Source organism: Lissotriton helveticus, chromosome 3_1 (genome assembly GCF_964261635.1).
Source record: "Lissotriton helveticus chromosome 3_1, aLisHel1.1, whole genome shotgun sequence".
NCBI lineage: Eukaryota > Metazoa > Chordata > Amphibia > Caudata > Salamandridae > Lissotriton > Lissotriton helveticus.
The window spans coordinates 87184080-87209697 of record NC_136061.1 but is presented as its reverse complement, the minus strand read 5'-3'; the positions used below and the strand labels follow the sequence as shown (position 1 = coordinate 87209697).

The 25618-nt window shown below is 44.0% G+C and overlaps 1 protein-coding gene across 1 annotated transcript in view; it reads right to left on the bottom strand.

Moving 5' to 3' along the window:
* Positions 1 to 1992: 1992 nt before the first annotated feature.
* The window catches only part of PECR (peroxisomal trans-2-enoyl-CoA reductase), a 79475-nt gene continuing 55849 nt past the window's right edge, over positions 1993 to 25618 (bottom strand). Inside the window, exons 7-8 of the mRNA XM_078679279.1 lie at positions 13979 to 14090; positions 1993 to 4406 (exon numbers count right to left, since the gene is read on the bottom strand). Coding sequence (XP_078535405.1) covers positions 4318 to 4406; positions 13979 to 14090 — 201 coding nt within the window. The 3' untranslated portion in view covers positions 1993 to 4317. The remainder of the gene's footprint in view (positions 4407 to 13978; positions 14091 to 25618) is intronic.

Sequence of the window (25618 nt, the reverse complement as noted above, 5' to 3'; positions counted from 1 at the left end):
TTGCCTTATAGTCTACCACGCTATGCATGCTGGTAAATTTATGGGTACACTGATGTCAAAAGTGACACAAGCTGTAATTGAAAAATCTATAGCACAAAAAGCCTGGGGGGGCCAGAGCCGTCACACATCAGATGGATCCATTCACTGCTAACATATCGATCTATGCATTAGGTTATCCCGGGGCACAAACCGGAGCATTGCCCTGTTACAAACAGGAGCAAGAACTACGGGACCTGGAGAGGTCAATACTGATGCTAAACACAAGACACACCGTAAATATCGAATGAGCGTAAACCATGTGTTCCTCTTTCCCATATCTTGGTACTGAGTCCAGCATGAGTAGCACCCACAATCCTCAGGTAAAGTTAACATTTGTGCTTTGATGCTTTTGCACCGATGTTGGCAAGCGCATGTGCAAGGTTTGATTGAAACTACTAGTAAGGGACCCAATATGAATTAAATGAAACTAATAATCAATTACAACACCATCACAAATGCGCTCCACAACATGGGCCCCGACTACCTCAACAGTCGACACTCGTTCTACACCCCCACCCGCCAGCTTCGCTCCACCAGCCTCGCCCTCGTCCCACGAATTCGCAGAACCACCTCCGGAGGAAGATCATTCTCCTACATGGCAGCGAAGACCTGGAACTCCCTCCCCACTCACCTACGACTGACCCAGGACCATCTCAGCTTCAGGAGGCACCTCAAGACATGGCTCTTCGAGCAGTAGCAGCCCCCCCCAGCGCCTTGGGACCCTCATGGGTGAGTAGTGCGTTCTATAAATGTTTGATTGATTGATTGATGACAGCAGAAGTTGTCCAAATCGAATGGTAATGCCCTCTGTTCTAGCGGGTATCCGACCAGGAATCCGCGAGCCTCTCTTTTGCAATGTAACTCTGTGTCATTCGTCAAAAGGTTTCATTGCTCTGACATCCTTACTTGTCCCTTACTAGAATGTTAAGAGAAGTCCTATGATGTGGTTACTTCTAGGATTGCACAGGACACTGTTATATCCTTATGTTTTACCTATTCATTTCATGATTCCTATTCTTGGTGCATGTTGCATCATTGCGGTCATGGTTACCATGGTGCTTAGAATGTCAGCTTCCTTGAAGAATCAGTTATTGCTGGATAGCCTATGATGGAAGCTGCTTTGTGAGGGTCCTTGGGGCCGTCTATCTTTTCTGAAGAATAAACCTACCATTCAAAACTACTTGCGCATGGATCATCATTATTGAAGGAGTAACAGACACCTTCTAATGAAGTAGACCAGATACTATGTTACCTTAGAGGAAAGTTATCAGAGAGCCTTTCTGTGGACATAAGCCCCGGAGGAGGCGGGGGTCACCCACGAAACGCGTGTCGGCAGCTACCATCGAAATTGGTTGATAATGTTGGAACTTAGAGGCTGTACTGTGTGATATTTAAAACAGATGCTATGAATTGGTTGATGATATGGACTTTTCACTCGGTCTGTGAAAATACCTTAGTAGAGATACAAGTTGTGAATCCCTAATAGTTGTATTGTTTTGCATAGGAAAAAAAAGGTATGTGATCGTAAATTATTTTGTACAACATATTGAATTCTCAGATTGTTTTGACACTAAGTTTACCAGTGTTTGTACTGAATTTCCCCTGAAACTATTATAATACATACATATACAGATATTGACAGACATATGCAAAGTTCATGCCCAGCACACACACACACAAACACCCCATACAAGACACACACGCATATATATATATATATATACTTGCACACACATAGGCATGCATGCACACCCATCCACTCACACCAACACTTAGAGACTTAACATCTATACACACAGACTCAAATACCCCATGGATACATCTATAAAACACACCGATAGACAAACCTACAAAATTGTAATTTTTTTTATTTAATCTGTATTAAAAAAAAGTAACAAATTCAATACAAATTACTACATACCCAAGAAAAATTCTTTATTATAAGTCCTGAAATTTTATTTTGTCATACTTTTTTTAATTGAATTTTGTCACAAGGTCTTGCAGTACATTCATAATAAAAAGCCCATAACTTCTTGCGGTATCGCTTGATCTAAAAACAGTTTTCCAGTGCATTTTATGGCTTCTTATATAGATGAATCCGCATTCTTCATCAGCAAGCCCCCTCCCTTCCTCTCCCCCCCTACCCTATACAACTAAACAAGAAACAAAGGGGCAGATGTGCAACCAGTTTTTGCGATCATAAACAGGAATCTGGGCCGTTTGCGACTGCAAAATAGGTCAGCCCCATGTACAAACCATATTTTGTGAGTCGCCAACTACTGTTTGAAACATCTTAGGTAGCTTCCTCTTTGTACAGCCATGAGAGGCAAGAAACAGGTTTAAAAAAATATGCAATATTAGTGTAGGTGAAAAAGTATGCAAAATTAAGTCGTTTTAAGCACTAACATCTCCCGTTGTTATGCTGGATTATTATTTTTCAGCCTAGTCAAACAAATGACATACTACTGTACATTATCATATGACTTCAGAGTGAAAAAGTGCTGGAGAAACATACAATAATATTTTGGATTATAATGAAAAAAAGGTTTTCTTTTAAAATATACTAAAATAATGTCGATTGAAGGTCTCCTCCTAGATCTGTGCGCTGGTTTTAGAGATTTGCACACCTCAAATTTGTCAAAACAGGTTTTTTATTACATTCAGAATTTTGTTTCTTGAGTGTGTGATGGTCTGAACCAGACTATGGAAGATTCCACTGTTATACAGCAACATGGTACCGACCACTAAGCATTTTTGACTGGTGCTAATGCATATCTTTATTGATAAGTTCATGCTGGGTTCAAATATCTATTAATCACCCGTATCTGAAGCAGATTGGGGAGGTGGCAATGCAAGACAAGAATAATTAGGCACATTTGTTGTATGGCTTTCTGGTGTAGCAGGCTTTTGTTTGTGCTGTGGTGTTTTTGTACTGCATTGTTTTGTTGTACTTTGGTTGCTGTAGAGTGCCATGGAATGTATCTGTTATTTAGCTGTGCGTTTTGTTATTGTGTTGTGCTTTGTAACAACTTTAGAGATGTCAACAAATGCTACTACATTTACAGCACATTCCCTTAAACGTCCAGTGACAAACAAACATTTACTGCTGTCATAGGTGGTAAAAAAATGCCCTTCAACCACTGAAGGCACACAATTACAATCCTTTGGGCAAAGCTAGACACATTTGGCAAAACCAACAAGTGTGATTTACCACAATAGTGATGCAGTGAAACCAAAATCACAGCACAGTAAAACTCTCATTGACACCAGCAAAAGGCTTGTGGAAAGAAAGGTACACAAATGTTTATTATGTCTCTTCTTTCACAGTACAACACTAATCACGAGGCACCGCTAAGTAAAAACATGGTTCTATGTTGTAAAGGATCAACTGGTGAAGACACATTCATAAAGAAGGGGCCCTATTGCCTTCTCTAGTTGCACTGTGCCCCATTTAGGAAGATGTAAAAGAATCTGCTTCTACAGCTCTCAATCTAGCACATTTAGGAAGCACTGAACATGACCGATCTTTGCACATTTAACTACTATTTCTTTGATTGAGGACCACACTCTGTTCAAGAGTTAAGGATCCCATAAACCACTATCAGACCGAACAGTGATGCACAACCACTGCGTACAAGATGTCTTATTTATCAATCACACCAGCAGCCTGTGCACACTGACATATTGCAACACAAAGGTGGTTAAGCCTAGATCAGACCTGCCAGCTCACATGTCGTTTCTGTGTCCCCCCAAGATATTACTGTCTTCACAAGCCCAACCACTACTCCTCTCCTATGTGCTCAAACACTGCCAATTATCCTGAAGAGGGCAGGTCTGCTATATCTTAATCTGGAATGATGGCAAATCAGGGCTAATACTAGAGTTTCTCCTGCAGAGTTTTAGAGCAAAAGAGGACAAGCATCTTATAGCAAAACAACCGCAGGGCAATGGCAATGCATCATTCATCCATCTAGGACAAGCGCATTAGCAAAGGACTTCACGATCCTTGCAATACCAATTCGTTGTGGAACCTCAATCTCTCTCGAACCACACATTGCATCCAACCCAGTGTTTTGTCGGCAGATGGCAATCAATGTAAGATAATTATATTTATAACATTCGTTTCCATCAGTTCACGGCGTTTAAACGTCATTAATTTCAATCAGTGAGAAATGAAATATGACCATGGAGGTCACAGTACTGGCCAATAGTGTCTACAATTGAAGCTTGACTGCAGCCATTCTTCAGAGATTCAGTCTGTTTCAAAGCGATTCAACGTCAGAGTTTGGATGGAGGTTTGTCAGATAACAGCTTCTCCAAAGCCCTTGCATTGTCTCCTTCGGGTGCGGGCGGCCAGTTTGCATGGTCTGTGGAAAAGGTAAAAGGAACAGTAATAATAATTAAGGAGAATTTATGACGGATCTCAAATGCGAAGGTACGGACTGTTGTCAGTACAATTCGATAAGGGCACAATGTCTCCCATCAATTGACAGCTTGAACCTTCCTTTTTGAAGCACTACAGAAACAGGACCTATGCAGACTGGTGTGCAAACCTCAGCTGAAATGGTCATGAAGATCATCTCTCGCTAGTGTTGCAGGTCTACAGATTTCTGGATCTCAAATGTGGTACCTAAACATAGCACATGGATGGATAAATTAAGTTTGTCTGAAATGTAAGTTGCAAACCCCAGGGAAAAATCATTATAAGACCAACCTAATGTACAGCACAATCATGTACAGAAACCCCTCCAGAGTTGGCATCTACTCATCCATATCATTCACATTACCAGCAGCTGGCTGCAGGTGAACACACTATATTCAAAGCAGTTCTCTCAGGCTTTGCTGCATAGGACAGTGCTAGGATTAGATTCTTCTCACTCACTGTTCATCGTGGGACCATGCATTCCTACCGCATACATATGTGCTGGTGGGGGTACTACCTAACGTACCATGGAAATATAAGACTTTCAGCTTGAGCTAGCACTAAACTGACAAACGCATGACCGTGGCAGGTACTTTAGGTATCTAGGGGATAAGGACGATCAGTAGGGTAAGAATATGTTAGATACATAAGTTAGCTATCATCCCAGTCAGAACTCTACCACAAAAAAACTCTCAGCAATGACTAGCTCACATTAGATATAGAACATGTGTACCTTAATATTAGCAGCTGGGTAATGCTGGCAGGTGCCCAGGCAACAATTTGTGGGTGTAGTGAGAGGAGATGTAGCTCGTCATGAGGAGTCTTTCAAAACCTCGCATTCATCATGTGCCCAAAGGGTTTGAGCGACTTGCTCTGGCATGGCACAGATAAGACAAAGGTGGCTTGCAAGAATTGCATCCAGGATTAAGAAAAAACAAACGCCGCCTAACTTGGGACATTCACAAATAGCGATTTTGTTAAACTAACCTCACCTGGCTGCAATGGTGTTTCTTAGGTGGGCAGGTTTGTGAAGTGTTCCATCCTGTCCTCCAGTGCTCCCAGTTTTGTCAGGGAAAAGATCACTGTATGCAATGGAACTAGATAGCTAGATCATTTTGTTGCAGGCAAGAAGTTCCAGACCATGTCAAGATCAAGTGTTCCTAACTGAGAAAGGTTTGATTTACTTTAATTCAGTGGTTCTTTGACTTCTGTGGAGCCTTCCTAAAGTACAGCTGGAGGCCAACTACCCGATCCTTCACAATTTCTACAACTTTAACCTCAATACACAAAAATAAGTATACATCCAAAAGATACATACGTTCTGAAATATTCTATTTGATTCACAAACAAAAAGCATAGGTTTAATTTTAATGAGAAGGGTGTACCTTCCCAAAAGTTAGTTTGAATTCTCAAAGACAAAATAATATATTAGAGTTTAGCATATCGATGTCTCTATTTGGTACTAGCTATTGGCGCAAACCAATGCACCTTCAATTGAGGCTAATACTCGTCCATACTATATTCAGTTTACTGTACTTGCTCTGTTCCCACGAATCTAGATAAGAACATCAACTTGATTTTTAAAGCCTTTGATTGCTGTGATGCGAAAGTGGTGTTGCACGTATGTGGCCATGACAGATAGTAGTAGCAATATAGAACTCTAGGTGAGGACTGACTTTGTACATAGAGCAGATACATTATATTTTTGACACTATGCTTGAGAAACAAGGTGACTGGAGATGCAATAGTGGGCCTAGCTCTTCCACTTTGCTGCATAGAAGGCCCTCTTTTAGCCCTACAGATTTATGCAGGATGTCCACTCATTCCTGCAGGAAACACATGTAACCAAACTACAGGATCTCAGGTGCCAGAATGAGCTGTCTAGGTGCCTTATATGATCTTGGTTCTATGAGAATTTCCAGCTATTGGAAACGTCTTGGCGGAGCTGATGGCTAGCTTACGGAATGTCAAGTACCAGGGTTGCCTGGTAAAATCAGTCAACAGCATATATGTACAGCGTCTACTGGACAGGTGGTAGACTTACATACCTTTAAGATGCCTTTAATATCAATATCCTTGATAGGAGAGAGGAAGATGGCTGAGAGGCATTCTGGTTATTCAGAATTAGAATTTTGGGATTTACTAATCACAGCCACATATCCTATAATGTTACTGATTCTCTATGAAAAAAGTATTAAGCTCCCCGCGTAGTTGGGGTGACGGCATAACTCTAGAAAAACAATGAGCTTGGAGTTAACTCCTTTAATTTGCCTCCAGATTCATTAGAAACCCTATGTATTGTCTCAGTCCAGTAATGTTATTTGCCTCCATGGAAGCATGTATATATACTTCAACTGTACTAATGTGTTTTAATAGGTCTGCTGTATCCCTCCAATCAGTTTCAAGACGATTGGTTTGCGTTAAGGTGTTCAAGTGTAGCCTGTAACCAAGGTGCAGTATGGGATTGCAGTCAAGATTTTTCATTACGGTTGTAGTTGCTAGCAAATAAAAAAAAAAAATCTTTTAAAAAAGAACATTTAAAAAAGGCTTGGGGGACCCCACAGCTTCATCATTAAACTGTTTAAACTAGAAAGATGTTTCAAAGGTACAAGGTCAATGTTAGAAGAGCATTCATGGACTATTTTCTGTACTGAGGGGTAATTATAATAATTTCAAAACGCTTGTTAGTTCTTCAAAAAATGTTGCGGGTAGCACAATATCAAGTTGTGGATACTTTAGATCAGGGGTCTCCAACCTTTTCTGTAACAAGAGCTACTTATGTCCTGTAATAGTGACCATATTAGCCGATTACATTAGAAGCTGTTATATGCAATAATACCAGCAGTAATCACCTCAGTGCATCGGCGCAATTGGCAGCAGTGATGCAAAAAAAAAAGAAAATGCTTTTGCAGTTTGAAATGCCACTACAACGGCTGTTGACTGGGTGTGAATGCTTGATTGGTTCAGATGCTCCGTCCATCACCACCCCCTTTTGTACCGCTTTGTTCGCCATAAGTTGGCAGGGTATGCTCAGACGTGAGTCCCTTGCTCACTTTGCCACTGGATTCAAGCAAGCCTGGCTGAAGACGGCTGTAATGCCAGGAACCGGTCCTAGGAAGCTTGTTTCCGATCCAGGGAAGACATGGCTTGGCAGTTCGGGCTGGACTGTTCCCATGAGGCACAGGGTCAGACTGATTTGCATATGGCCATGTCTGAACTGGGGTGGCTGAGTGAGCTAAAGAATGGTGATGGATTAAACCCAGATCAGTTGACTGGGGGGGGGGGGGAGTGTTTGATTTGCTCAAATGCTCCATCCATCATCCCCTTTTGTATCGTGTAAGTTCGGAAAATACACACATTTCTATTTCTAATACGAAATTGAACATTTTGGTTTACATGTATTACTTTCTAGCAATCAAAAGCTTCTAATTTAGAAGGCTGGGGTGCGCACAGGAGAGCTACTTACAAGTATCTGAAGAGCTACCAGTAGTTCACTAGCTACCCAATGGTGAACCCTGCTTTAGATGGTAAACCTTGATAAAATACAAGATATTCACAGCTTATTTTAACCCTGTGGAGAGGGATACGGTTCTATTGTAAAGACCTGCTTCCTACCCCTCTTCATCATGGTTTCCACCTTGCGCATATTGCAGTAATCAGGAGGAATGAGGTTTGAGATCAGAACCACTCTACTGGAAGTAAACCAAGTCTTTACCAGACAGCAAATTTCTGGTTGAGAATCAACCAGTAGGTCATTAAATGTAGTGTTCTTCTTCATGGTAGACCTGGTATTAAGAATGAGGTAGTGTATATAGGTTTGAGAAAGGGAAAGACTTGTGTATATAGGTTTGAGAGGGGAAGACGTGTGTTTATTCGAAGTAGATGCAAAGTCAGTGAGTGCTGTAGTTGATTGAAGATGTGCTGGGCCCAATGCATTGTGAAAGGCTAAATGTCAAAGAAAGCAACAAAAGCCAGCCAACTGCTCTTTGCCCTTAGCTGCCATATTTGACTGCACAGCTGATGCTGCTCACTGCACAAATGGATAAGAGGAGGAAACACTAGATGCCAAAACGCACGCTGGAGCATGCACAGTAGAACATGGGTGCATAACATTTTAGGTCTCGCCTACACAACACATGTGCTGTGCGACATTTCAATTTGAAAGCCCCCCGTTTACAATTCAGGGGGCTTGCAACCCGCCCACAGTATACCATTTGTTTTTAATGTCGCTCATTTGCAACCTTTCCATTGCTAAGCTCCCCCAGGCTTCTTTTTTTGTGTTAGCGCCTTTCCTGAAGCATGCACCAAGTACAGGTGTTCTTCCTCGTCTTTGTTTTTGCTGGTCTTTTTGCAATGCAAATTTTTTTTTTTAAAAGCTTTTCGTATTATTCCTGGACGTGCAATGTGCTCTCCTTTTTTTTTTTTTTTTTTTTTAATCAAATCATTTTTATTTTGTTGATCTGCACAATAACAAAAAAGACAAACAATTGTTCTTGTGAAATATAAAACAATTACATAATACTCACTTCTTTTGGGGCGCTCTTACTTTTAACACAGACATTCCACTTATTTATGTTGCTGTCACCCTAACTGCAGTATTTGACGATCTAGTTACTTACACCCACAACTGTACAACTCTACACCACGCCACTCTACTCTACACCACTCCAGTAACTTTGAGCCATGCCGCAGAGCAGCCACGCTGCTGTACAACATAGGTAAAACTCATTGTAAAGCCAATAGCTCTCACATATACAAGGCCAATTGGCTTTGCAAATGCTTTTGTCCCAATGCACACTGAGATAGAGTTTGTCATGCTGCATCAGGCAGTGGTCTTGCTACCATGAAGAGAAAGTATGTTAGTGAGGGTGACACGGTTTTGATGGTGGGCTACTAGCAATCTAGTGGCAGGCTCCAAAGCAGTAGTAAAGAGAAAAAGAAAAGAAAAGCATCCAGAAGAAATGCTTCCAGCACCAGGAATCAGTAAGCCAGGAGGTCAGCCAGGTCTAACAATGAATACATGCTGGGCATGCATGATGGCACCATACGACGCACGCGAGACTAGGAATACTGCAAAGTCGGGCTGCCTGCCTTCCTGCTTTTGTCTCAAGGTGCACTGGGAGATTTACTTATTTAAATATGCAGTATTACATTGTACAAATAAAGGCAGTGGGCGTAAGGAGCACTTTACGTACAAAATAACATGTTATATGAGATGGTGAGTCGACCATTGTAATTCACAAAACAAACAGCTCATAAGAGCATCAGTTAAATAAAAGGGGGAAGACATTTGGAATATGCACCAAACACTTGCAACATGATAAATAATCAAAGAATCAGCCTCCGGTCCCGGATAACGGACATGAGCAGCAGGTATAAAACTGGACAATCAGAGATCATGCAAATGTGATGTTCATGAGATGCAGGCAATGTCAAAGTAGCACAGGGGCGACAAGGCAGGATAATGGAGTAGGCTGAAGGCAGGCAGAAGATTCAGCTAGAATATAAGTGAGAGGAAGAAGAGAGAAAGGTAGGGAGATAAAGGCCAAAGAAGAGGCACTCTGTCCATTAATAACGCCTCAGTGTTAGTTCTTGGAGATTTTAACTTGTGGCCCGGCGATCCTGCTGAGGATGTAATATCTAAAGATTTTACGGCATTGCTCCTTAGCTTGAATTTCTTGCAACATGTCCATACTCCTACACACAGGCAGGGGCACATACTCGACCAGATATGGTCCCTTAACATCCCCGTCTCGGCGCCCTCGGTATTGCCATGCGCTTGGTCGGACCATCATCTCTTGTCCTTTTCGCTGGCCCTTAACACCCCAGCCCCTTCACGCCATCCTAAAAACATTTGGACCCGGAATTGGAGTCGAGTCGACATCCCTACCTTGTGTAGCTCACTCCGCTCCTCCCTCCCGGCCCTCGAGGGTCTGGCTCTACATTCCCAGGCTACCACATTAGATAATTGGCTCACTAAAACCTGCGACCATATAGCCCCTCTTAAACGGGTAACTATTAACCGTGTCCACAATGCAATTAGTGGTTTAGTCCAGCTCTAAAAGCCAAGAAACTTACAGTGCGACAAGCCGAACGGGCATGGCGCCGTGTTTACTGTCCATTAGCTAGGCAGCTTTATGTTACTGCTCTGTCTGAATACAAGCGAGATATCTTAGCCGCAAAAAAAGACTACTTCACTGGACGCATCCTGGCGGCTGAGAACCAGCCTAGAGAGATTTTCGCGATGGTCCATGAGCTGGCTGCCTCTGACAGGACTCAGTCAAAAATTCCCCCTTCACAGACGTTGTGTAATTCCCTTAATGAGTTTTTTTATAGAAAAAGTGGCTATCATTAAGGCAAACATTCCCCCCCCCCTCACTCTCCTTCTGTGAGTGCCCCATTCCCACCAACAGCCAGTCTCTAGCCTATATTCCCCCTCTGACTCTGGACTCACTTCCCCCTCTTCTTAGACGGGTGAAATCTGGCTCCCCCGCTGACACCTGCCCAGCACGTATATTAAGTCAGATCTTTCTAGATTGTCCCTCTCCTGCCCTTACCCTTCTAAACAATTCATTTGAACAGGGCACTGTTCCTCTTTCTTTTAAGGCTGCTACGATCATTCCCATTTAAAAAAAACCCGGGGCAGACCCCGGTGTCCCGGCTAACTATCGGCCAATTTCTCTCCTTCCTTTTTTAGGGAAGATTGCTGAGTCCCATCTTACTCAGGTCTTAAGTTCCTTCATCGAGGATAGCAATTATCTTGCCCCCTGCCAAGCAGGCTTCCGCCCCCGCCATTCCACAGAGAAGATGGTTATCTCAGTTCTGGACCGACTCAGGGAGGGATTGGACTCCAGCGTGCCCCAAGCCCTCGTTTTATTAGATCTGTCCGCCGCCTTTGACACGGTGGACCATTCCATCCTCTTACGCCGTGTCAGGTCGGCGGGCATCGAGGGCTCCCTCTTGGCCTGGCTGGAGTCCTTCCTGTCTGATCGCTCCCAGGCTGTCCACCTGGCAGAATTTGCTGCTCCTTCTCGTGAAATCATGTGTGGGGTCCCCCAGGGCTCTTCCCTTTCCCCTTTACTTTTTAATTTATACATTTTTCCTCTTATTTTTGCTTTACAGCATATGGAGGTCGCGGTGTATAATTATGCCGACGACCTCCAACTTATTTTTGATTTGTCCCCGACCTCGCCAGGTCAAACCAGCTTCCAGTCCGTGATGTTATTCATCCGTGATTGGATGAATACGAACCATCTCAAATTAAATCCGGACAAAACGGAGCTGGTTTTGACGGGCGGTATCGCTAATCCTTGGTCACCCCTTTTCTGGCCACCATCCTTAGGTACCCCTCCCACTCCCTCCCCATCAGTCAAAATGCTGGGCATTACTCTTAATCATCAACTTACACTTCACTCACACATAAGTTCAGTTGTTTCCTCTTGTTTTTTTTCCTTACGGACCATCAGGAAAATTTCCCGTTTCTTTTCTGTTCCCGCCCTCAAATTGATTATAATGGCCATGGTTTTGTCAAAAATTGATTACGGGAGCATCGTTTACAATGGTGCTCCCGCGTATGCTCTTCACCGCCTTCAGCTGGTCCAGAACCAGGCAGCTCGCCTGGTTTATGGCCTGGCTAAGTCACATCACTCCACCCCCCTCTTGAAAGCCCTTCACTGGCTCCCTATTAAGCAGCGGGCACTGTTTAAATTGGGATGCCTTACTTTTCAAGCCCGAGCGGGCACCGCCCCGGCATTTATCAACTCTGCCGTTACAAGTTATTGCCCGCCGAGAGTTCTCCGCTCCTCTTCCCTGGGCTTGCTGGCAGTACCACGTTTTAAGAAAAAAAGAGCTGGTGGTCAGAAATTCTCAGTTCTGGCCCCCACCTTCTGGAATGCCCTCCCACCTTCAATAAGACTCCTGCCTTCCTATATGGAATACCGCAGGGCCTTAAAAACCCTCCTGTTCCAGCAAGCGTTTAATGACTAGCCACGGTTCTTTGTCTGCTTGTTTTTACCACTGTTGCCTTCAGCGCCAAGAAACTGCTTAAGTACACGAGTGCTTTATAAATGCTTTTAAATTCAAATTCAAATTCAAATTCAAGAGATAGGGCAAGTTAAACAATAAGTCAGAGAATGAGACAAGCATCAGAAGGACAAAGTTAACGGAAGTTTCTCACACATGTCAATGCTGCTTCCAGCCTGCTGCTTTCCTGGAATCATCTCCACTTCGGACGCGTAGTAAAATAAAGGACTGCATCTACAACTGTGGGAAATATTTCTTTTATATGTGGTCGGCACAGATTTTTGCTTGCCCCTACATTTCTGCTGAATTTATGGATGCACTTTTTTCCTGATAACCAGCCTCTATTGTGCCATTCACTACAGTGCCTGTGCAAATATGGCATCAGGCCTACCAGTGTAGCCTGACTGCATCAGTGTAAACACTGCAAATTGAGCAACCAAAATAAATCCTTTTGACAGGTCAAAACCTCGTTTTAAATATTACTAATGAACCCCTTATGTAGGGCGTGTAGCCAACAAAGCAGGATGCATGGTATTTAAAAGTAAGGCCTGTAAAAACGTAATGTTAACATATGTTTATATTGACTAGCACCTAAAACAGTTTTTCACTGTGGCAGAGCTAACTGTCCTATGTAAATAACCAGAGTGCAGATTAAAATATTAATACTGTATTTAGGAAATGGGACTATCTAGAATAATAATTTAAGTATTAATGGTGAAGTCAGATTTATTTACAAATATGAAGGAAGAGTAACCTTTAGCAAATTCCCTTTTCTCAGCCTGAAGTTCCTGAGAGCTACATCTTCTCCCCCACTTCAGCCAGCCAATGATTAGCATTTGAATAGGTGTGAAATGCCTTCCAGGAGTTATCTACAGGCTGACCTGAATGGGCACAGATGACGTCTCTGACTGACAGAATATGCAGTGTGGGGCTGTCGGCATCTTTTTTTCTCTCTTCACATTCCAGTGTCAAATCCTGCTTCAATTTCAAATCCTGCTGGACAGGTCTGCTGGGTTTGACATATAACACTGACATACGTCACTGGAGTAGAATGGCGCAATTTACTTACTGGAGCTGTGCATTCCCTGTTTCCCTGTACAGTAAGCAAGACTGAAAGACTGCGTTCTGTTGGTCAGCAGAGTAACAGTGCACTATTAAAGATGGATTATTTAAATAGAAATACACTACTGTAATTAACTGATGCAAGCAGAATACACCGTGTACTTCTATGATGGGTCTGCCACTTAAAATTGGTTCCTTTCGCAGCAACATGAGAAGCGGCATTTTCTGAATAAAAAGAACCAGCCGCAGTATAAAATAAATAAATAAATAAATAAATAAAATAAAAAAAAGGACACTTAGTGCTTCATTGTGTTTTTTCACATGAAGATGGATTGTCAGACCATCGCTGTAAGGGACATTGAGGTGAAAACACACTACTCGCTTGTAGGATAGCTAGAAGACATTCTTAATTTAGAGAAGTAAGTTTTTTACCTGGTATTTCCCAAGGGGAATGATACAAGCTTTGTCCGGCATCAACCTTCACAGTTTCCCCGGTGACGAAGGAGGCAGCAGGAGAGAGCAAGAAGCACACCATGGGAGAGATCTAGTATAATCAAAACAAGCAGGTCAACATACACGCCCCAACTATCATTTGGCTTGTTTGGATGAAAATGCAATATTTATCTATTAATAGTGGATACGCTTATTTTATGTTATGTAAAAGCAACATAACTTGAATTTGTAATGTTAAATTGCAGTTGTACAGTATTTCTGTACTATACTGCAGTATCAATATGTAGTTGGGACCGAAGTGATTAACACTTTTACCAGAAAAGTCTTCTACAGACCCTTCTGCCAAATCAGACCAGAACCCATAGATGGCTGCTACCAAAAGATTACATTATTTCTCAAAGGAACAGCCACAACAAACAAAAAACAAAATCACACTTTCAAACCTAACTTCAGAGCCAACCCAGATTGTACTGCCACAATTGAGCTGAGGTGACTAGCAAGGAGTCAATTGCCACTGCTAATCAATCTCAACCCTAACAGCAATGGCCAATCAATCAGCAATATCCCTTGAACTACTAGCACTTGTATACCTTTAAAAAGGGACTGCAGCCACTGTCTGTCTGAGGTGATGTCCCTGAAACAGCAGTACTGGAACTAGGGGAGCGGGAGCTGCAGCCACATCCACATATAACATGAGAGGTTGAACTATGAAGAGGACACTCAAATATTTATCCTCTGCAGAATTTTTGTTTTCAAAGACAGCCTGCCACATATCCCCTATGCTTTCAGTGAGTTGATGTTCCTGCCAGAAACCCCACTGTAAACATTGCATCACTGCCCTCCACGGGAGAAAGGTGCACAGCGATCAGTTAGGGCTGCCTCCTGAGGTAATAACACAGCTCATAGGATTCCCGAATGCATGTACCTATCTATTGCAACTTACGTGGATTGAAGGTTGTATTTCCAAATTGTGAGAATTAAAAAGGAGGGTGTACATCAATCATCCAGTCATACAATGTCTTGAGTCAACACTTATTTGTTGTGCAGGACCCCAATCATGGTGCCAGGGTTTTGTTGAAGAGTCTAGAGTGGATCTGTGATTAACAGACAAGAATCTGTACTATGTGTCAAACTCCTGGACACAGAGCCTCAGAAGAATGTGAAATACTCATCCTACAGTTTCATAGCCCCTTGAACAGATTATTAGCAGCACTTTCTGGAGCATCTCCATCCTTAAAATACTAAGTTCCTGTAAAATGACTAACCCCGAGGAGTTCTATGGATTTGGTAGGGATCACGACACGATGAGTCCCTGATGTTTGATACTGGCTACATGGCCATTGTTAACGCCATGGCCCAATGTATCGATAGAGCTTGGAAACAAAGGAGGGTAGTGCAGAGCACGTCCTAGCCTCCAGGCACACTTAAGGGATCTAGCATTTGCTGTTTTTTAGGTTTCGGCTACCGTCGCACTGCGTAAGCAGTGGGCGGAGCCGAAATCTTTTGTCTGTAGTACGGGGGCTGAACACGCCCCTCTTCTCCATTGGCTGGCCTCGTAAATGCTGGCCAGCCATTGGAGGAGAGGAGCGTCACTAAGTTCAGGGCCCGCCTTGACGCGATTCGGGGGCGTTTCTGGGTCTTTTTTTAAGTACCGCCCTCTCCTCTTCCCATTGGCTGGAATTTTACCTTCCAGCCAATGGGAAGGGGAGAGCACGCAAACACGCCCCCGAATCGCGAAACGACCTGTTGCTCTGTTCCAGTCCTGCTCCCCCTCCCTCCGCAGCTCTCCTTAGTCCCGCTCCCCCCGCAGCTCTCCTCAGTCCCGCTTCCCCCCCTCCCTCCGCAGCTCTCCTCATTCCCGCTTCCTCCCTCCCTCCGCCCGCAGGTCTCCTCAGTCCCACTCCCCCCCCCCCCTCCCTCCGCAGCAATTTGCCTCCATGCCTCGTCATCCAAGGCATAAATCACGTTTTTTCAACAAATTACCATATGTAATCTGTATACCTCTTAAAACTTCCTGCTCTCCACTGCGAGTTATGGTTTCCATGGGACGGTCGCAGCTGGGGGCTGCTGCCTCCCGAGCCCAGCTCCGTGCTCCGCAGCTGTGAGCAGTAGCGCATCACTCACACTTTGGCAGCTCTGCCCTCTGTACATTCCTCACTACTCTCAGTCTGTCACTCCCCCCTTTCCCCGTCAAAAACAAGCACATGCGCTCAGCGGCCCGAACCCCCTCTGAAGTAACCGCGAAGAAGAGTGTGCTTGTGAAGGTTTTGCTCGCACGCGCTTGCCAAGGGGCTCCAGCTGCGCTGACAGCGGGGGCCAGCGGAGCGCGCGCCCGGACCTGCGGGCGGCGGCGCGCCTGACCCTGCTTTGTGCCGTTGGTTGCAGCTTGCTTTGCTGGATGCAGTGCTTCTCCTCCACCAGGGCGAGGCGCAACGTCCCGGGGGCAGCGGGGCCATGGCCACTGAGCCGGTGGGAAGCAGTAGCGGCAGCAGCGACACTTCGAGCACTGGCGAGGAAGAGCGCATGAGGTGCCTGTTCCAGACGTGCGACGGGGACGAAGACGGGTACATCAGCAGGTAACTAAGGGAGATATGAAACTCTGCCACAACTTCTGCCTGGCAGCATTCCTGAAACTTTAGTGCGAGCGTGGTAGGGACAGAGGCACTGTGCAGGGCGCGCGGGCGGCGCAGTAAGGAAATTGCTGCCAGTAGGGTGGCTGGTACTTGGTAGACAGAGGAGTCGTCCCAACCTGCCCCGGGAAGGCTTGTCATTAGCTTGGGCGATGTGCATTAGGAGAGCTGGTGGCTGAGTCCCTGTGGTGAGGGCACTGTGCCCTCCCGCATCACCAGGCCACTTTCAGACAGCAGGGACAATCTCGCAAAGGTGGCAGAGTTGCACGTGAGGCTACCACAACGTGCCAGCTCCAAGTAAGGCCGGTCTCAAAAGTGCCCAAGCTCAAAGTCACGTTTTGATGCTGCTGTTCGTGACTCTGGATGAATATCCGTGGTCGTCCCTGGGGGTTCCCTGTAATATCACTGGATACAAATTAGTTTGAGTTTTGTTTGAGTAGGGATTATATCACATTGCAACCTATAATGGCATATAAACATTTTCATATTATGCGTAAACATTTACGTTCTACTTATCTAATTTGTACTTTACGCAGTTATTTGCAGCCTCTTTACAGCTATTGACAGTCACTCTGGTGGTGCCTAGTTAAGAGCTGTTGCTTTTTGTTTCAGTGAAATGCAAGATCTAGTCTGAAAGTTGCAACAATATTCTTAAAGCCACAGGTTTTGATGGTTTTACCGGTATTGTTTGTTGAGAATATAAACACCTAGGCTTTCTGGTTTTTTTTTTCTCACTATGCATTTATAAACAAGCTGGACAGGATGTTTGAGTAATCAACTCGGAAAACATAATTATTTTTGCACACAAAAATAAAGTTTACATTAAACCGACATGCAGGGAAGGACACGAGATGTGCCAGACATGCATTCCTGAAAGGCCATTCTTGTCTAAAACTCTCGACCAAACAAATGTTGAAAGTAGCCTAATAGGTATTCAGGTGTGGAGAAAATAAACATTACAAGCTTGCAATAGACTTGGATTTGAACTTTTAGAATATACATACGTTGTGCAATGTTTTCTAGGCATTCTGCCACAAGGCTGCCCATTTGCAAAGCATCTAACCCCTCGACCCATGCCAGAAGTTGCTGCCTAATTACCTGTTACATTAGCACAGGCCATGGACTGGCAAACGTTCTCAATTCAAATACATTTTTCAATTTAAAGCTGTCATGAAATGCATATCTGCAAAAGTCAATGATAAAAAAAACAGATAATAACTTTTATGATGGAAACACAATACGCTTGAAGAAGAAATAAGTGAGCCCTAAGTTGGCGAGTGACTTTTTGTATAACAAGTGTTGGCAGTTTTTTTTATAGATCGGATATTCTGAATCAGAACAGAAATAAAATGAGTCGATTACATATTATGAAGCATTGTTTCATACAAATTGTGGATGATGTTTATTAGGATTCCACGATATGGGGTATTATATAAATAACATGACACCAAGTTCTAATTGGAAGGCACTGACGTCCTCTAAACAGTCATTCTTTCCAGGATGCTGGGATGGTCGCTGTACTGATATTAGTCTAATAGACATTACAAATCAGCCCGGGTGTAGACTAATGTCTTTAACATGTTAACCCCTTATGCAGCACCCATTCTTAAATAGCCTGCTAGATTCTAACTTTTTGTCCGAATAGATATGTTCATTCAGTGGTAAATGATAAATTGTTTAGCACAAATTGAATAGCAGGAATAAACTAATTACAAGGGCGAGGGCCTCAGACAGCTAACCATTTACCCTTTCCGGAATTGTTGGTACTTTTAGGGTGTTTTTGCTAGCAGATGCAGGCATTTATAAATGAGATATCACCTCAATTTGTCTACAGACTGTTGCACATAGTTTACTCAAATTTTCACAAAAGATCTCCTCAGTTACTGAAAGTGGACACATTAATATCTGTAATATGGACAGAAGCAGATCTTTCCCCATCATTTTGTCTCTCAAAACATTTTTGTTCTTTCTCGTCTTAACTACTGTTTTTCCATTCATGTCGGCCTGCCCAAATATATTACTGTCCCACTTCAGTATATGTAATATTCATACAGTCATGTTCTAGTCTCTCTTCCTCGTCAAGCACACGTTTCTCCTTGTCCCAAACAGCTCCAATGTCTTCCTATGTATTTTCAATCTCACTTTTTCCTTCTTATTAGTCTTAGAAAATGTTCACCCCATGACCCATTCTTATTTATGTACTTTCGACTCTCATACTCATTCTCTTTACACCTTTTATATGACATGAGATCATATTGCGATTAATCTCGTTTTCAGTTATTTATTAGGTTTCGACCTGGCGAGGGGCACGCAGTGCCACTCCCAGATCGAAAACTATTGTCTACAGTAGGGATGTCGGCACCGCCTCTGCCTCTCATTGGCTAGCTCCATAAATGGAGGCTAGCCATTGGGAGACAGAGGCTGTCAATCGCGCTTTCTCCAGAAAACGCAATTCGGGGGCGTTTCTGGTGCTTTTTTAAAGCCCCGCCCCTTTGTCCCGGGCCGCGCTGTGATTGGCTGCCGGCCCGGGACACCCCCGTGACGTCAGCCAATCACAGCGCGGCCCAGGACCTGACTTGTCTCAACATTCTTTCAGCATTCGTTTGTAAAAGCGAGTTCCGATTCGTCTACTCCAACCCCGCCCCTTCCCTCCTCTAAACCTACCTGAAATTGAAACTAAAAAGGGACGAATATGCAAAACACAACCAAACATCATTATAATTCGATCGCCATATTTGCGTATCAGTGCATTTCCTCTGTTATTGCGCTCAGGCAATATTTAACAAGCATTTACAATGCAACGGTTTCGCCTTTGGAAAAGTTTGAGCTATTGGCATTGTAAATGACAACATTTGTATTTATGTGTTGGTTTTGAAAACAGATAAATAAATGGCATTGTCATTTACATTGCAAATAGCTTTAACATTGCCAAAGGCGAAACCGTTGCATTGTAAATGCTTGTTTTATTTTAAGTTTAAATAGGTTTTACTGAATGATCATATTTTGCATACCAACTCTCCAATTCCAAAAAGGGATATGCATCACTTCCCCCAGAATACCATGTAAATGAGTAAAGTTTCAGTTTTTGCACATCTAATGAATCGAAGCCATTATGAGATCTCAGTACCGGAGAACATGCGGTCCCACTCAACTAAGAAGCGAGGCAGGGACAGCACCTGGTGACATACATACAAGTATGATACCGCACTAATACCACAAGAAGGAACAAATATGACCTAGTCCCGAACAATTATTCCCAATAAAAATCACACACATTGACATTAGGGACACATTGTTAGGCCAGGTATGCATTATTTCAAAGTTTCACATGCAGCACATGGTTGCGAAAAAACATGAACCTTCTCTTATGTTGCAAACTCAAACTAGCCAACAGCCACAGGGCCCAGAGGACAATAGTTCATTCTTAGTTGTACCTCTAAGAGTTATAAAAGAGTACGGTATGGTCAAATCCAATCTTTTTTTACGCTACTTAGAGTAGTGGTTTCAACTGTCCAGCGCTGGTAAGTTACATCAAGAACCAAGCTTAGAAACAGCAAACACCCTTCACAGGCAGTCTTGAGGGTCTGGCCACTGCCATAGCAGAAGTAGACCCCAATGCTTGGTTTCTAAAACTTCATCGCCCATAGGAAGCCTGTGTCAAGAGTAAACCAGGATCTAAGACCTCTGAATGGATGATTGCAGAGACTACACACTCATCCAAGTGCTGGATCTCCATCAGTACCCCTTCCATCTTAGATTGATGGGGACACTACTACTCTACTTTCGTACTACTGACCAATATATGATACACGTTGGCTCACTGATTCACTCTCCCGATGCCCCCACTCAGTGCTCTCTCTATACTAAAACATTGGTATAAGCCTTTCACACACCCAAGGTGTACCTGAAGTCCTCTGTAGTGGGATCAATGACTTGTGCCGTCTTATATTACTTGTTTACCTGATTGTATATTGATATGTTTTATGTATGTTATTATTATCCTATCTCGTTAGTAACTACTATACTGCTCCCATTACTTCTGTTCATTCCTACTGCCCCTACCCTGTCTTTGGGAAGCGCTCTGATATCTGTAAGGATCTTGTTCGCGCTATATAAAACTTTGAATAAATAAATAAATAAATAAAATAAATTTCAGTCTAGGGACCTGCCGAATCAGACTGGCCCATATGAAATTCGTTTTGATCATACAACCCTTCACATCCTTCCGAACCTCTTGTATGGCTTTTATATTTGTCTCTATCTGCTGGGAGAATTGTTGAAGTTCCTCAAACTTCATTTAGCTTACCCACTTATTCAACAGAAAATGTGGGCACCCGGATTGGTCATCTAAGGACTTTGCTTGATGTAAAAAGCATCCACCCGGAACATCTGCCCCCATAGAGAAAAGTAATCTGTAAAAAACAACGGCTTCTGGGGAACAAGGAGGCATATGTGAATTTACAGCACTACAGGACATGAACAGCATTTTGCAGGGTAACATGTTCTGTTCCTGGCATGTGTAGCTGTAGATACACAAGCTGTAGTGTGGTTCCCCTCTAAAGAAGTGGCTACCCGGAGGATGTTGCAGAACACTGGAGATAGTATGCAAGATGGCTTGGTCCCTAGGGCCTGCTCTCTCTCCAGGACATTCACACAACAGTGTTTGGTGAATGTGTGCGGTGTGGATCAGGTAGCTACTTTACAGATGTCAGCTATTGGAATGCTGCTTGGAAATGCCATTGAGGCTGTTTTTACGAGTATAACGTAGCCTTGGAGGAGCAGGGAGCTGCCTTTTGGCTATGGCATAGCCGGTTTGAAAACACTTGACTGGCCAGCAAGAAATTCCTGTTTTTGAAACAGCAGTGCCTTTGCATGGTTTCGTGAAGGCCACAAATAGTTGTTGAGTTTTGCAAAATAGTTTTGTCCTATCAACGAAATGCACGAGGGCTCTCTTTACATCTGGTGTGTGTAGTGCCTGCTGTGTACAGGGTCTTATCTGTCAGTCTCAGTGAACCTGGCATTTCTATGGTATGGTTAAGGAGGACGCAAGGGATCACCTTGGGGAGCTATTTATGTTTAGTCCTAAGAACTACGTTGTCAGCGTGAACCTTAAAAAAGGTCCCTCTAAAGTCAGCGCCTCAATCTTGTTCATGTGTCTAAGTGAGGTAATGGTGACTGGACCACCTTCCAGGATAGAAATGTTAGAGAGCAAGAATAAAGGGGCCCACATGGGCCCCCATTAGTCTTGTAAAGACTATTAATAAAATTTCAGGATGGGACTGGGCGGGGGGTGGGGGGGATACGTTGGGTTGTTTGTAGTGGAGATGCCTCTGGGTCCCCTGGGTTGCACGAGTTTGTCTGGCCTGCTGGGGGAACTTCTCATGCTGCACAACCGAGAGCTCGAGGAGGTACGAGAACCAAGGTGGTCTGGCTCATGTGGGAGCCAACTGAATGAAGGGGAGGGAGATCTGATGGTGCTATGTACCTCATATGGAAGGAGTGGGAGAGCCGGAAAAGCATAGACAAATATCCATAACCAATTCATCCACTGTGCCTTTCCCCATGGACAGTGGGAGTGGAAACCTGCAGGCGAAGCTTGGGCATTTGGTATTTCTGGTGGTTGCGAACAGATCTATGTCAGTAAACCCCCATCGCTGAAAATAGAGAATCAGGACTTCTGGGAGGCGTTCCCACTCATGGACTTGTTGCTGCATTCTGCTGACAGGTCTGCAAAGTCGTTGTTTACTCTCAGCAGATACTCCTCAATAAGGTGAACCTTATGGGTAACTGCCCATCACCAAATATCCATGCTAGCCTTTACAGGTGGGAGAAGTGCGTGTCCCCGTTTCTGAAGGTAGTACATGGCAGTATGTTGTCCATATTGATCAGGATGGTTTTGTGGTGATTGTGGCAGAAAAATGCTTTGAGCTCCAATTAGAAAGCCAACAGCTCCAAGTAGTTTATGTGATGTGTCTGTTGGAGAGGCGGCCAGAACCCCAGAACAGGGTCCAGAAAAGGCCTGCACAGCAGCACACATTTTCGGTTACATTCCTGCAGAAAGCGATGGGTACTGGCCTTTACCAACACTAGATCTTCCAATTTATCTTCCGCTCGTCACCATTGTTCTGCTAGGCCATATTGTTGCAGACACGTGTGCTACCAGGCATGCAGTACTATGTATCTACCATTAGCTGGTGATTTTGGGGGTCAGAGAGGCAGCAGAGAAAAGCTTGGACTAACTCAATTACCAGAAAAGCTTATCCCAGTTTTGCCTAAGATTGTACCAGAAAGGGTTGAATCTGTAGTGGCTGTGAATGGAATTTTCCCATGTTGGTGGTGAAACCCAGGTTAGAAAGCAGATCTAAAGTGAGCTGCAAGTGAGCGAGACAGTGATCTATGCTTGAACTCTATATCAGTTAATTGTCAATGTAAGGGAAGACATGGACACAGCTCCTCCGTGGATGAACCATGACCACAGCCAGACATTTGGTGAAAACCCTTCACCTCAACCTGCCCCCTCCCAGCACTATCTCCCCTGAAAGGGGGCAGTTGAGTGTTAAATAGTACATAATAGCTGTAAAGTATGTGGCTGCATTCAGGTTTGACTTGAAAAGAATTATGTTAAACTGCAGTTATTCTACTGTGCATAAGGATCTGTGGCAGAAATTGGCTCTATGAGAGGAAAAGGGCTGGCGGTGGCCAAGGGCACCCAAAAATAGTGATCTGCATACATCAAGCCATGAATTTCCTGTGAGTAGGGCGGCGAGAAGGAAGTGGTTACTTACCAACACTGTTGGTTTAAAAGTGAATGGGGACAATAAGGGTGCACATCTAAAGGTTAACCAGAAAGACAACAGCCTCAAGTAGCTACGAGGATAGATTTTCAGGCAAACATGAGGAATAAACAGATAGAATTCATCCAAGGGGCAATTATTTATAGAGTAAATAGTGTTCCTGAAACTCTAGCATGGATCCAGTCTTTACAGGCTGAGGATATGTTATAGGACAGGCAGTAGCTACCATTCTACAAACTCTATTGCCCTGATATGAAGAAAAAATACACCTAGTGTAAGATGGGACACAGGGAAAACCCCTGCAGAAACTATGACAAAGTTGACACCCATTCTGTTATTTAACTGGATGAGAATTGAAAGTTTAAAGATGACAGGATTCTGATAGTGCTGTCAATACTAATGAAATAACATGGGTTATGACGTTTTCACAGATGTTAAGTACATATATTTAGTTGTATACCATAAAGCAGTGGTAGGAGGTTTAGGCTTAAACAATGAGGGACATGAACTAGAAGTGGGTGCCAGGTAGCAACAGTTACATACTTGGGAGTGAATGCAAGAAACACACATTGCCATCTGGCCACTGCAAGGCACTAGCACTTGAGAAAACTAGCATTTGCACATTTCTGTAACAGGTACTATTCCCTTTGAAGAGATGTTGGGACACTGTTTCTTAGGCTTACCAAGTAGGCACCAGAGAATGGGTCATTGTTTTTTGTGGCTTGGTTCCCCATTCTCTGGCAACCCCCTCTGCTCAACCAGATTATTTTTATGTAGCAGTTCCTCCAACCTAATTTGGAGGAAATGAGGATCTGCTTTCATGGTTACCCTCACTTTTTGCTTGATGTCTGTGTACTTTGGACCAGGTCTGACTGGGATCCTGCTAATCAGGACCCAAGTCACTGTGCTCTCTCCCTAAATTGACGACGGTACATACTATTGTACTTCCACAATTGGCTACTGGTGTACTCCTGTAAGTCCCTAGTATGTGGCACTGAGGTACCCATGGGGTCTCCTATAGGCTGCAGCATGTATTGTGCCACCCATGGGAGTCCACTTGAACTGTGAATACACACCTGCCATTGCAGCCTATGTGAGTCGGTGCTTGCACCTCTCATGACAGATCTAGGTTTCCCTATATCTGGGGTCACTACATTTAAAACTTACAAATCATACCTATGGCAGGCTCTTCAGTCCTGATTGCAGAGTGCTTGGTTAGAAGTGTGAGGGTGTTGCCCCTGCATGAGCAGGACGCCCCTACAAACTCCTTGAATCGATTCTCCAGGCTTTGTAAGTTCCGTCAGCCATTTTAACACATATTGTGAACAGCCATTACAAGATGTCTAAATATATAGGGGCTGCACAGATCCCGGTCATGTTTGGTATCCAACATGTTGGAATCATACCCCAACACTGATTCCAGAGTTGGAAATATGATCGAATGTCCTGGGGGCTCACTTGGGTTACTCCCCCTCCTCCTCGTACTACTGTTAACACCCTTTATGGGTCTGTCAGAAAGCTAGTGCTGCATCTTACCACAGGACCGAATCTGCCCTCCTGCTGCCGAGGCAAGCTCGATTAGGGGAAGGTAGAACAATAGGTTTATTAACACAAGGAGGTGTGACCACCTCCCAGACAGGCCTTAGTGTATGGGGCTGGGATGGAGGAGCTTGCCAGCACCATTAGACGGCTTTGAAGGGCACAGTTGGTGCATGCTTTGCATACTCCAGGACAAAGGACATGGGAGTATCGACACCTCTGTCCAGTCCCTCCTCTGGGAGGAACCCCGAGGTCGTTCCAACCCTTTCCCTAGGGTACTTAAGGCTTTACCTCTGGATGGTTCCTTAGATTCATTGTGGGACAACACTACAGCCTGAAACCACTTCATTCTTCGACCGTCTGGACACTTGGACTTTGCTTGCAACATAGACTGCAGAAAGGAAGACTCCTGTAGCTCCTGGTCTCGCTGTTCTGCAAGTGTTCTTCGTTGTCTAGGTCTGTGCTTCTTCTAGGTTCAACAGCGGTGTGGGCATCGAGCACACCCGAAGTAATCTTCCTTGGAATGAAGGAGTCGCTCCCCTGCATCTGCAGGAACGGCAACGTAGCTGACCAGTCTGCTGCTCCTGTCGTCCTATGTACTTCCAGAGGCCAAGCAACACGGTGGTGGTTCTGCAACTCCCTTGAGGCCTGGCCTC